The sequence below is a fragment of the Artemia franciscana genome, chromosome 7 (assembly GCF_032884065.1).
Source record: "Artemia franciscana chromosome 7, ASM3288406v1, whole genome shotgun sequence".
Classification (NCBI taxonomy): domain Eukaryota; kingdom Metazoa; phylum Arthropoda; class Branchiopoda; order Anostraca; family Artemiidae; genus Artemia; species Artemia franciscana.
Window position 1 is genome coordinate 44,240,774 of NC_088869.1, and position 13,514 is coordinate 44,254,287.

Below are 13,514 nucleotides of genomic sequence, written 5' to 3' on the forward strand. Positions count from 1 at the left end.
TCGATTACTCTAAGATTGTGGCAAATCGTGGACACTATAGGAGAAGAGCGCTAACTCGGCTTTACTCAAATTTTTGTGATCATTCGGTACTCTTCTGTACTGGTATTCGGCCTCTTCTGTTGACCGGTGATCTAAAACGTATTCGTATAAATTATTACCGGTACTGCAAATTTCTTTTATATCTACCTCGTTCTTACCGGAATACTAAAACTGGTTAAAAAGTATTGTGCGACAGATATTATCGGTGTTTTCGAAAAATTATGTGCCAAGCTAGCTGTTGAAGCGCCTTATAGCCTAAGGTGTTTTCATCGCCTTATCCGTCTTTTTTCTGTATGTGATTAACTTTGTTTCTTGTTTTTCTTTTGCTGTTTGTTCGTTTATATTTACTCCACTTAACCTCTGTTTTGTAAAGTGGGTGATAAATAAATTATTTATTATTGTTAAAAATTTGTCTTAGTTAATAGTTTGCCAGCTAAAATATGAACAACCTGCTCAATGTGGCATTTTATGGTCTTTCTAAATACACTAATTGCTACTACTGCAAATTCCATTTTGAGGCCTTAAAGTGACACCTTGTTCTATTTTTTGCAGGTAGAAACAGGTTAAAAAAAAAGTCCAACTGTAAGCTGATATTTCATATCAAATATTACGTATGCATGGATTTATCCAGAAATTAAGTAATAAAAACAAGTTTTTTTCAGCTGGAAGTAAGGAGCAACGATAAAACTTATGGCAAACAGAAATAATTCTGTATATGAGAGGGCCTACCCTTTCTTGGCCCTTACTGTTTATGCTAAGATCTTAAAGTTCTTCAAGAATACTTTACATTCAAATTCAATAGCCCGTATGTTCGAGCAGTCTTTCTTAAAGGATTGTGATAAAAAGGCAAACTTTAGCATAAAGAAGTGGGGGAGTAGTCTTGTAAAATTACCGTAAAATGGAAATTCGGTAAGTAAAGTAAGGTAAAATTGGTAAAATACGGTAAAATTGGTAAAACAAGGCACTCCCTAGGAAATACAGGACAAAGTTTTGGTGTTTTAGAGTTGCCCTGTAGCTACAAGACCAGTTGAACTTTTTTTAAGCCTCGCCTTCAGCTTTTAATAGAAATTTTTAGCCATTCTAATTTTCCTGGGCTTAAAAAAGATAATACTCCATTATCTAGAGTTTCATCAATTCAATGAATAGTCTAGTTTATCTCTTCGTTAAACACACATTTTTGATGGGTTTCTAAAAGTGTTTTATGCCCCAGTCCTGGATATAACCCCAAGGATCAATTTCTGCCTCCACCCTCCCATTGTCTCTTTCTTAGAAATAATTATGGGTACTTCCGTATTATATGGTGCACAGTCCAGATTTTTTATCGCGAAGATCACACAATAACCGGTTTTCGCGGTCTTTATGCCAGACAATTAGCATTGGCTTGATGGAAAACTAAATTGTTGCTATACTTTAATTAAATATTTAGTTGGTATTTTGGTTAGGTTAGATTACGTATTTAATATAAATTGGTCTCTCCCCCCCCCCTTCCACAATTCTTTGTTGTAGTTTCCATAGTTTTGTTAGTCAACTATTATATTAGCAACATCTTTTGTTTTATTTCAGTAACATTTACCAAAATTCACTTCCCGGGTGTGTATCATATATTATGGAAGTACCTAATTATCTATTTATGTGAAGATTCTTTTAAAACAACTGCTGAAACACAAGGGTTGTTAAGCTAGAATAAGAATTTCTTAAAGACACTGTAGTCGAAAACAACTCCTTTGGTAGCAATAGGTTGAAATGCAGGCTAAGTCTTAGAGGGAGCACTAGAACTGTCAATTTCCAATTAACTAAGCCCCTTCCAAAGTTAATTTAACCACCCTTATACATAAAGTGCCTTTCGAAAAAAATAAATGAGCAAACATTAATACATTGAATTTTCAAAGGTCTTTACTATGGGTAATGCTATACAATTGCCCCTGACCTAACAAGAGAATAGAAATTTCAATTTACCTTTTAATTAAGATCCAGAATTATTCAAGGGGAAAATAGGGTGATTCGAACCCTGGCGTGGCCAGTTATTTGGTTTGGGAAGGGTCAGTGGCGTGAGTCAATCCAGCTTTAAATGGGTACCTGGTAAAACCTGGGGAAGGTAAGCAAGAAAGATGTGCAAAAGCAAAAGATGGCGAAGGAAGAGCTCCATTAAGCAAAACATGGTCATAAAATAAAGTCAAATAATCTTCCATGCGTAAAACTACCACAAATCACTATATATATATATATATATATATATATATATATATATAGTCACTAAGGTCACTAAGGCTAGGAATAAGTGAAGATGAACAGGTGACATTAGGTAACGAAAAGATTGATCAGGTTGGGAGCTTCAGTTACCTTGGTAGTATTATTAGTAAAGATGGTGGGAGCAGTGAAGATGTTAAAAGTAGAATAGCTAAAGCTCAGGGTGTTTTTTCACAGTTAAAAAAAGTTTGGAAGAATAGAAAGATAAGTCTACAAACCAAGATTAGAATATTGGAAGCTACAGTGATGACAGTGGTCAAATATGGCTCTGAAGCATGGGCACTCCGAGAAGCAGATGAAAATTTACTAGATGTTTTCCAGAGAAATTGCCTACGGATTGTTCTGGGTACCCGGCTGACTGACCGTATTTCAAACAGTAGGTTGTATGAAAAGTGTGGTTCAATCCCGCTTTCCGGAGCTATAATGAAAGAAAGGTTGAGATGGCTAGGCCACGTTCTACAGATGAAGGATGACAGATTACCGAAGATTGTCCTTTTTGGCCAACCGTCTGGGGCTACATGGAAAGCAGGTCGTCCTTGTCTGGGTTGGGAGGATGTCATAAATAAAGATTTAAAGGAAATGGGAGCTTTCTGGGAGGGTGTAAAGAGGGAGGCTTTAAATAGATTAGGTTGGAGGAGAAGCGTGCGTAGCTGTGTTGGCCTCAGGCGGCTTGGTGCTACAGTAGTAGTAGTATTAGTAGTAGTAGTAGTAGTAGTAGTAGTAGTAGTAGTAGTAGTAGTAGTAGTAGTAGTAGTATAGTAGTAGTAGTAGTAGTAGTAGTAGTAGTAGTAGTAGTAGTAGTAGTAGTATATATATATATATATATATATATATGTGTGTGTGTGTGTGTATATATATATATATATATATACTGATATTTATATCTTAAAGTCAAAAATTTTTCTATTTATTTAACTTAAAAAATTGAAAACATAGAAGACATATTTCATTGTTAGTAAAGGTAAGTCCAGGGAGTCCACATGTTCATAGTTTGTTTTGATTTAGTTCAATGTCCAACAGTTCAATATTACTTATATTTGATTACTGAAGACATTGTTAAATGCTCTTTGGACTATTGGTTACAAAATGGCTATCTTGTAATTTCGATTGAATGCGATTGGGGAAAAGAGGGTGTCCGGGAGAGGGGGGGGCTATTTTCCCTCCATCATGTTTTATTCTTAATGTGGAACTAGAACCCCCCAGACTCTGGGGGTTGTGCCAACTCCAAAGGTCGTGTTATGTGATCTTTGGACTATTTTTAACAAATGGCTATCTCAAAATTTATATTGAACACATTTGGGGAAAAATGACGTGGGGGGGATAGCTGCCCTCTGATAAATTTGACTCTTAAAAGGGCACTTAAACTACCAATTTCCGCTCCAGTGAGCCCCATCCAAATTTTACACGACCATCCTTTCCGTAAAAACCTTATATGCCCTTGGAGCATAATATACAACCATTGCCCAGAGGGCTGGGGATGGGGAGGGGTCTCGTCCTCAAAGACATAATTTCTGGACTTTTAAACTATGTCAAACAAAAATATTATCTTAAAATTTTGATTGGAAGTGTTTGGGGAAATGATGGGCATGGGGGGACTGTTTGCCCTTCAATCACTTTTGATTATGAAAGACGGCACTAGCCCTTTCAATTTCCAACTGAATGAGCCCTTTCAACGTTCCTACATAAACAAATGGCCATCTTAAAGTTTCTATCAGATACATTTTGGGAAAATACAACACGTGAATGTCTGTTCAGGGGCGGGTATCTGCCCTCTGATACCTTTGACTCTGAAAAAGAGCGATTGCCAATCCAATGAGCCCTCTCTGAAGTTTATACGACCACTATTTCTATAAGAACCTTATATGCCCCAGGGCTTAACCCTTGCTCTGAGGGCTATGGGGAGGGGGGGTTATCCTCAAAGACATGATTTCTAGACCTTTCAACTATACTGCACAAAATGGCTATCTAAAAAAATTGGACGAGTTTTGGGAAATGATTGGTGTAGGGGGGGGGGGGGGCTGGTTGACCTTCAATCACTTTTGACTGTCAAAAAGGACACTCGAACTTCTGATTACCAATCCAATGAGCCCCCTCCAAGGTTTATACAACCACCTTTTCTATAAAAAAAAAACATAAAACAAAAATACATTGTACCCACATCACTCTTTACTTAGGCAGCACTATTGCGCTGCCTATGATATTTTTATTTTGAGATGTCTATTATACAGCATTGCAAGTGCCGAATAGACAGGAAAGGCCCCCCCGCCATAAAATTCAGCTTATGGGCACCCCTGCGGGATGGTTGGAAAAAATTAAAAAATACATTAAAGGCTTATGGCCCTTTTAGGAAAGATGAATGACACAAAATAGTCTATTTTTGTAGTTTTCAGCAAGAAAATTATCTCTTAGTAATTGCACATGCATACAATTTGTATTACATTAAGAAATTTAGATTTGAAGCCAACTGTAGTTTTGATGAACCAAGATGCGTGTAGCTTTTGGATGCTGATTTAATAGTTACTTTTTCCTTTGAATGGTCACACAAATCTGAAGATGCTAAGTCTGTAATATTTTGCTTCATCATTGAGTGCATTATGATTTTCTTTCCCATATCATTTTTCTTCAGCTAATTTTTTCCATCTGGACAATCTTATATATAAACATTTGAACAGCATCATAAAAAAATGACCTATACATACTTGCACCTGCTGATGGCTGTAAAATCATTCAAAGTTCAAAACATCAATGAAGATCTCTCCTGCTATGCTTAACTGCTTATAAATTTTTAGCTGGAAGTTCAATTTTTCGGTTTGCCCCCCCCCCCCCCCAAATGAGTACTTTTCTGAACTCATCCCCACCTCCAAAGAAACATTTGGCACAAAATTGGTTTAAATTTGCAATAGGGGTTTTCTGGAATAGCAGAGTTATGACCAAGGATTTTGTTACTTCTTGACTTCAAAAGATAGCTTATATGGAAATAATTATCTAAAAAAAAATTAGGCGAAAAATAATAATGCACTTAATGATGGAGCAAAATACTACAGACCTAGCACCTTGCCTTAATCACCATCACCTTACTCCATCTGATAGCTTCGACTGTCAGTCAAATCTCCACTTCCCCTTCTCCCACTCCTTATCAAGTTGTTTTTTGAAGGACTGGATGGAGGGAGCCATGACAGTTGAATCTTTCAGTTGATTCCAGTGGTTTATGACTCTTCTAAAAAAGAATGATTGGTATGTTCTTAATCAGGAGCTTGACTTTGGTAGCTTCTTGGAGTGTCCTCTTGTGTTATGCTGGCTGGAACTGAGATATCTGCCAAAAATTGCTGACTTTTCATTCTGCAGCTTGTAAGTAAGCATCATATCCCTGCGCAAGCATCTGTAAACTAAAATGGGTACTTTTTAGTACCTGAGGTGGTCCTCATATGAGGTTGATGTGAGATTTTTTATGCATTTTGTTGCTCATCTCTGTGCATTTTCGATGAGCCTCACATCTTGTTGGTAAGAAGGACCAGCAAGACACATGCCAAAATCGAGATGGGGTCTGACAAGAGCTTTATATAGTTTTATAAATATAGATCCCTATCTGCTATTAATAGTCCATTTTAGTAATCCAAGACTGGAGCTTGCACATGTTGAACATGGCTATGAAATTTAAACTTATCATCAATGATGACACCAAGATCCCTTTCTTCTGCTCTGCTCTCTAATTGCTCTCTTACTTTTGTGGTGGGGTTATAGATGGTGTAGTTAGCCTTTGGGTTATTAGGTTTAAATTGTAATACATAGCATTTGCCAATGTTGAATTGGAGGAGCCAGTCTTGGGTCTAATCTTGTAGCTCTTATGTCATGCTGGATGCTTTGGGGGTATTAGAAAGAGAGTTGGACCCAGTACAGTATCCTGTGGAACTCTACTCATTACTTTGGCCTTGTCAGAGTAAATTGGTTGGCCATCTGCAGCAAATATGCAAATTTTCTGCTTACAATTTGTAAGAAATTTCATTAACCAGTCTATAACAGCCTGATTGATGCAGACGGCCTGATTTTGGAGTGCAGTTGACTGTGAGAAACCTTGTCAAAGTTCAGCAACAGCAGGTCAACTGGATGTCCATGGTCAATTAAATCTGTGATTTCCTTGTATGATTCCAAAAGGTTTGTTTCAATTGATTTCCCTGACTGGAAGCCATGCTGCTTGGGTGACAAGATCTTTTTGGAGGCCAAATGCTTAAGGATTGAATAATTGACAATGCACTCAAGTATTTTGACAACAACTGAGGTCGGGCTAATAGGCCAATAATTTTCGGACTTTTAACAGTTACCTTTCTTGAAAACCTGTGTAATGTTGGCTATTTTCTAGACTGCTGGTAGATCTCTAGAAGCAAGTGATTTCTGGAAAATTTTCCTAAGCAGTTCTGCTATGATTGCTGTGGTTTCTTTTAATAGCCTGGGATGTAGGTTATCAGGTCCAGGTGGCTTATTAGTATGTAACATCTGTAAACAGCTGAGAACCTCTGTGAGCAATAGAGTGATGCTATCCATTAGGGTTTTTACAATGTATTCTGGTGAAGGAGGTAAGGGAAGGAGATGAGTTTACAAGCTTGTTGATGTCAGCCATCTCTTCACCTTCCTCTGTTACCAGTTTCATGATGCCTTGTCTATTATGGTCTTGGCTAGAGACATATTGCCAGAATTTCTTTGGGTTTGTTGTAGCTTCATCTACAAGCTTAGATTAAAAGCTTGTATACAAATTGCATGTCAAATTTTTAAGTTTTTTCCTGCTTTTTGAGAATTATTCTTTGTTTTCTGGGGATGGATGCTTCTTGTACTTCTTTCATTCTCTGTTGATTTCCTTCTGAATACCTTTCATCATTGTTGTTTGTGGTTTTGGAATCAGTTTGCTCAAAGTGTACTGTTCAGCTTTGCTTAGCAGTATTCCTTTGAAGCATTACCATTGCTGTTCTAAGGAACCAATTAGGACATAATCCCAGGAGATGTTGCTGAGATCTATTCTAATCTTCTCATAGTCTTTGAAGGTCCTTTTTTAAATTTTTGTGACAATTTAACAAAAAAAATACCAATTAGATCATTTTTATGGATTAACAAGCATCTTTGTTGAGCTGTAAAGTGTGAACTCTACTTGGCTTCATTGCTTTGGGCTCCAACTTTGCCCCCCCCCCCAAGACTTTGATGAAATTACACCATTACAGGGTAAATGTTTAGTCTTGTTACTTACAAATGCTAATTCTAGAAGTGCATCCATTTCTGGTTGACCCTCCTCCTCCATGGGGCAAACTAAAAATGCATAAAGTGGACAGGGTTTTGAAGCTGAGGGAAATGTTGGGGTTGTACAATATGAATAAAAATTACATTTGAAATACTATTTCCAGTCATCACTGGTAACTTCTGTATAGTAGTAAGTCAAAAGATAATCAAAAAACTTATGTATCCATTAATGGTAATTATCCACTATCACTTTCCATTTGAAACTAGCCAGTGAACCCGTGAATCAGAGCAATTGGTTTAATATTTCATTTATGTTGTGTTAACTTGAAGAAATGCCTTCTGATGCAATGGGGATTATACAGTTTTTTCAGTTCAAGATTAAATTTGTTTTAAAAGATTCTTTGGCTATGGGAAGGCCTTGGTGAAACAAATTTGGTTGAATAGTGATTCTTGAGACTGAATATTACCTATAGAGTAAAGCAAATTAGTTAATGAGCCCTGTGGGCAGCAGGACAAGGTCTGTATACTATATTTATTGAATAATTGTTTGGCCTGAAGCCTGAAAGAGCAAACAAAAAGCAGGTCATAAATATGAACTAACAATTCAACCAATCAGAATAGAGACCTTGCCCTGCTACCTGCAAGGCTCATGGACTAATTTGATTTGCTCTATAGTTAATATTCACTCTCAAGAATCACTATTCAACCAAATTTGTTTCACCAGGGTCTTCCCATAGCCAAAGAATCTTTTTTTCTTTCTTCTCTTTTTTTTAAATGTATACAAAACACTTTGCAGCACCTGCTAAGAAAGCCTCAAAGGTTTGTTGGCAGCATGTAGTAGTCTGTCTTCTCTACTCTACATAGTACTAAATACAAACATATAAACTACATACATTCAGTAGGTAAAAGATCAGCATGATTGATTTGTGGTGGGTTTGGATGCTAATCATAGTTTATACCTTCCTATGATGTAATTTAGTTTGTGGTGCCTCAAGTGTTGTATATATTTAGTTAATGTGGATTTATTGGTTTATGTATTTAGGCTAATGTGGATCTGTTATTTGTTTCTTGCTTTCTTGTTTCCTTTTGTTATTATTTTATACTCCATTTAAGACAATTTTTTTCTACACATGGGAAATAAATTTATCATCATCATCATCATGCATGCATACTATTCTTTTGCAAGGAAAAATCTCTTAACTGCAGCCTTGAAGGATGTCAGATGACTTGAATTTTGTATTTCAATTGGAATAATATCCTATAGAGAGGAAGGCAAAATTTCTAATTACAAAAGTAGCTCTAATTGCATCAGAAGGCATTTCTTCAAACCAACACAGCATAAACATAATATTTAACTAATTGCTCTGATTCATGGGTTCACTAGCTAGTTTCAACCAGAGAGTGAAAGGGGATAATTAGCATTAATAGATGCATAAGTTTTTTAATTATCTTTTGACTTCCTAATATAAAGAAATTACCAGTGATGACTGGAATTAGTATTTCAAATATAATTTCATTCATATTGTACAACCCCAACATTTCCCTCAGCTTCAAAACCCTGCCCACTTTATTCATTTTTAGTTTGTTGAAGGAGGATTTTAGAAATCTAAAAAATGGATGCACTTCTAGAATTAGCATTTGTAAGTGTTCTAAACTGGAAACTATGCTGCAAAGCAGCATAGTTAGAGCACTTGTGATGAAACTAAACATTTACCAATTACAGTAAAAAAATGTGAATAACAATGAAAGTAGACATTATAGCATTAAACATACAGTAGGGCCTATTAGTATGCAGTTGGGTCTTCTCAGAAGGAAACAATACACAATCCTGAAAAATTTGAAAAACCCCAAAAATGCTTACTAATATTATTTTTTAAAGCATTTTCCTTTACTTTACCCCTCTTCTCTGTAAGTTTTAGCTATAGCCTATAGGATATACATAAAGGGGGTTGGGGATAAATCAAAATGAAGGGCTTTAAGAAGTGATAGGTGTTTAAATATTTTCTCAAGTCGTTTTCAGTATTTTATCTTCCTTCTGAGTAGGCCAAATTTTTCACTAATACTAAACATATTGCATATTATGAAGTAAAATGTTGCTTTTTTAATCTTGTAAAAACCTATATCCTAGAACTATATATGTGACTATATGGGGGAGGATCATTTGAGAGTGAGAGAAAAGTGTACAATCAATCCTCTTCAGAAGGAACACTATAAAATTCTCAGACTAACTTATAAAAATTCTAAGAAACTTACCTAGGCAATATCATTCCTATAAACACTTCACTCTACTCTTACCTCACCGACCTGAACTTACCTGATTTAAAGGCTTTTGTCTTGAAATAAAATTCTCATTTGAAACTTTTCTCTGATTCTTAATAGATTCCTCATTGGCAAACATCCAGTTTTTCAGCTGAGAACTAGAGTGGAACATGTTAGAAAATTCAATTTTTTATCTTTCTAGAGCCATCTATCAAAGAATCAGCACTATTGTCATTTAGTGTGCATTCCCTGTCAGAATCATAATTTATTGACATTAATAATTTTTTTTGCTGACATTTGTACCACGTCGCCGAGTCTAAAAAATTCTGCCCCGTGAATTAACAAAAAAAAATTTTTAACTAAAGTTTGACTAAACTAGAAGGATCTTCATTAATTATGGTTAAAACCCAACTTTTTGTGATGCTCATTTGTAAAATTTTAATTGAGGGGCTCTTTGCTAGGCCTAAACTTAATTTCGAAACAATAAGTTACATGAAGATAGGCTATTTGTTAAGCCTAATCTTTTAAATCTTGAGCATTTCACATTACTTGGCTTAGTACAATAGGAACACACTGCTCAAAATTTGGATTACTAAAATTAATTGGATCGTAGATAACTTTTCGTTTTCAAAGACCTTATGGTTACCAGTGTTTTGAATTTTTAAAAGCCAAACCCAATTGGGACATTCCCTGCCTAGACCGTAATTAGCGATGATTAAGCACAAAAAAATGTCACGAAGCCATACCTCTTATTATAATTAATTAGAATTATCGGACTTGGAAGGCTCGTCCCGATTATTTTCAATGATGACACATTTTTTACTGAAACTTGTACTGAGTCACCGAATTAAAAAAAAAAAAATCATCCCCTGCTCATTAGTAATTTCTGTTCTGCACTTGTAAAATAATTAGCTATTTTTAGTTGGGATCTGTTCTAATCTGTTCATATTCTGTTGCTAGTTTTAGAATTTATTTGATACAATGCGTGTAAGAAAGTTTAATAAGCCCAAACTCTGAAAAATAATATTAATACTAGATTTTGCGTTGACGCACTGCTCATTATTGGATGAGCTGTTAAAATTTTGATAAGACCAACCAATATGATCAGTGCAATGTGAGTAAATAACCAATTGCCACTTTTAAGTTTGCACTTGTGAAACAACAAGTTTTCACTAATTTCCCTTTTGTTTCTTGTTGTCTTTTAGCAATCTTTTAAGAGCAAACTTCTTACTTATACTCTTCCATCAATATCAACAGAAATTCAAAGATTCTCGGGATGATAAAAAATACACATTTCTGTGAATGACAGGATTAATTATTTTAAGTACCCTATCAGGCAGCTCCAGGGGCGGATCCAGCCTTTCGTTCTAGGGGGGAGGGGGCAATTCTTACCGAAAAGAGCGGGGTAGTGTCCTTTTTGTCGGCCACAAGGCTGACTTTATTTTTCACGTTTTAAGTTTCCCTGGCGTCTCTTGTTTAACGAAAATGTGGTTTTCATATATTACAATAATGATTACAAAAACTGTACTTGATCAACTGACAGCTGTTTACAAGCAAAATTCAAGCTTCCTGGCTCCACTGTTCGCAAACCTGTCAATTACTCTGTCAATGCTGATATCGATGTCGCGGTGCATATTAAGGAGGGCCAAACCACTGAGTCTAGTTTGCCCCATCTGTGCTCTGAGCCAGGTTTTCAGTTTGCGTAAAGTTGAGAAGCTACGCTCGGCAGCTGCCACACTCACCGGAAGAGATATAAAAATATCAAGAAGTGAGCTGACATAAGGATATAGGTGCCTGTCACATTCCTTGGCAGTTTCTTCTACTGAACTAGGAAAAATACCTCCTTCTCTCTTAACTCGAAGCCATCTACTTCTCCACACATGCACCTCTGCCAAAATAAGTGTTGCCCTGGTAGACGGCACGGTTAAGCCAAGAAGTTGACCGTACATGCTAGAGATCTCTTTGACGGAAGATTGTAGCAAATCATCGGTACAATTCACAATATTTGATAGCAGCAGTACGGTTAACCGGAAAGAGTTCAGCGTGTCTCTTGACAATCGGCTCTTTAAGTCACTTATGACTGAGTCGAGCATATGTATAAAAACAATACGTCGATAATATTCTTCAGGCGTAGTATGAGGAGGATTATTTCGATAAACCTGTCTTTGTGTAATCCTCGGAACTTCAACAGCCAATTGGATTTTATCTGACAATTCTTTTACTTGCTCGAATACTAATGCGAACTCTTCGTCACACGTTTCCCATCGCTTTGCTAGAACATCCAAAAGATCGAAAACGTGGCCATCGGCAGCGCCCAAGTCCAAAGTCTTCTTCTGGAATAGCCGACTAAGAGGCAAGGTCAGAGCGCAAATACTGTGTAGACACTGAAGGGAAACCACAAATTCCGCACTATGTAACGCTGTGACAAGCGTCTTTACCTTCGGAGCGGTCACTGATTCACTCCAGTGACTAATGTGTTCCAAAGCCTGGATGATTTTTGGAAGTTCGGACACAAACTGCATAAGTGACTCGTTTCGCTCGATCCACCTCGTCTCGCCGATTCCCGTGAGCTGAGCTTTTAGAACCTTATTCAAGACGTAATTTCTCTTCGCAGATGCATTAAAAAATGCAACAACTTCTTTTATAATGCCTATGGCATTTCTGATGCTCGAAACAGCTGAGCTTCTTGACAAAGAAAGGTTCAGGGCGTGGTTAAAGCAGGGACAACGAGACGCATTTTTAGCTTTATTCTGAATTTCGACTACAGCACCACAGTTATTTGATAATATCATTGCACACCCATCCGTCCCGATTCCAACACAGTCGAGTAAATTCAAACCCATTTCTTCTAAAAGGCTCAGAACTAGCTGGCCAACCACTTTTCCGTTGACAGTCGGCTCTTTGTCTGCAGTGGAAGGTTCAAAGGTGGCATGATGAACGTCAACAAAACCTATGAGGTCCTTGGGTCTATGGTTATCGAAGGCATAGCAGAGAGCTAAACTAAGTTGCGAGGAATGTGACACATCTGTTGTCTCATCAAAAATGATGCTGTAATACCTTGCTGACTTTACTCTTTCTAGAATGACACCTATAATTTCTTTTGCACAACTGTCAATCAACTGGTTTTGAGTTGTTTTGCGGATGTAGGTAGCATTTTTTCCTGATGTTTTCAGTTGTTGCTTTAATTTACTGTCGCCACTTTCAGCACGATAACGTAGTAGTTCTCGGAAATTTCCTTCATTGGAAAGCGGCATGTCATCCAAGTTTAAGCTGCCATCATCCCGATGGCCCCTCAGTAGAATATTCTACCTTCCTAGAAATATGATTGATTCCAGAATCAGCTTAAGCCTCTCTCGGTTTTCTGTTACTTGCTTCATTCGCTGTTCGTTGACGCGATTATTTACAGATTCCTGTGGAGAATGGTAGACTCTTAGAAACGACTTTCCAGCCTCTACTGCGTTTTGATGGTACTGGGAAGTATCATGTACTGTCAGGTCTCCATCTTTTCCCAGCAACTTAGCAAATTTTGTGACATGCTTTGTGACCAGCTTTTGTAGGGGAACCTGTCTGTTTGAGCCCCCCCCCTAGCCCCAGTTAAAAAAGAGGGCAATATTTGAGAAAAAGGCCTTTCTGGGCAGCAGAATATACAAGTCAGTGGAAACTCTGCAAATGAGAATCGTTCAAGTACCTTTTTTCGTCTTTTCCCCGCTTTAAATGAACAGAATATGGCATTTGGCATCCAATCG

At 37.0% G+C, this 13,514-nt stretch overlaps 2 protein-coding genes across 3 annotated transcripts in view; both read right to left on the reverse strand.

Moving 5' to 3' along the window:
* Positions 1–9,979, reverse strand: part of LOC136029353 (cyclin-H-like) — a 62,609-nt gene extending 52,630 nt beyond the window's left edge. For both annotated transcript variants that reach the window (XM_065707656.1, XM_065707655.1), the window contains exon 1: positions 9,824–9,979. In XM_065707656.1, the coding sequence (XP_065563728.1) occupies positions 9,824–9,940 (117 nt within the window). In that variant the 5' untranslated portion in view covers positions 9,941–9,979. The remainder of the gene's footprint in view (positions 1–9,823) is intronic.
* A 1,336-nt stretch (positions 9,980–11,315) lies between these two features.
* LOC136029702 (zinc finger MYM-type protein 1-like) lies at positions 11,316–13,022 on the reverse strand. The gene has a single exon (XM_065708206.1). It carries the CDS (start codon positions 13,020–13,022, stop codon positions 11,316–11,318), a length of 1,707 nt encoding a protein of 568 aa, XP_065564278.1.
* Positions 13,023–13,514: the final 492 nt, after the last annotated feature.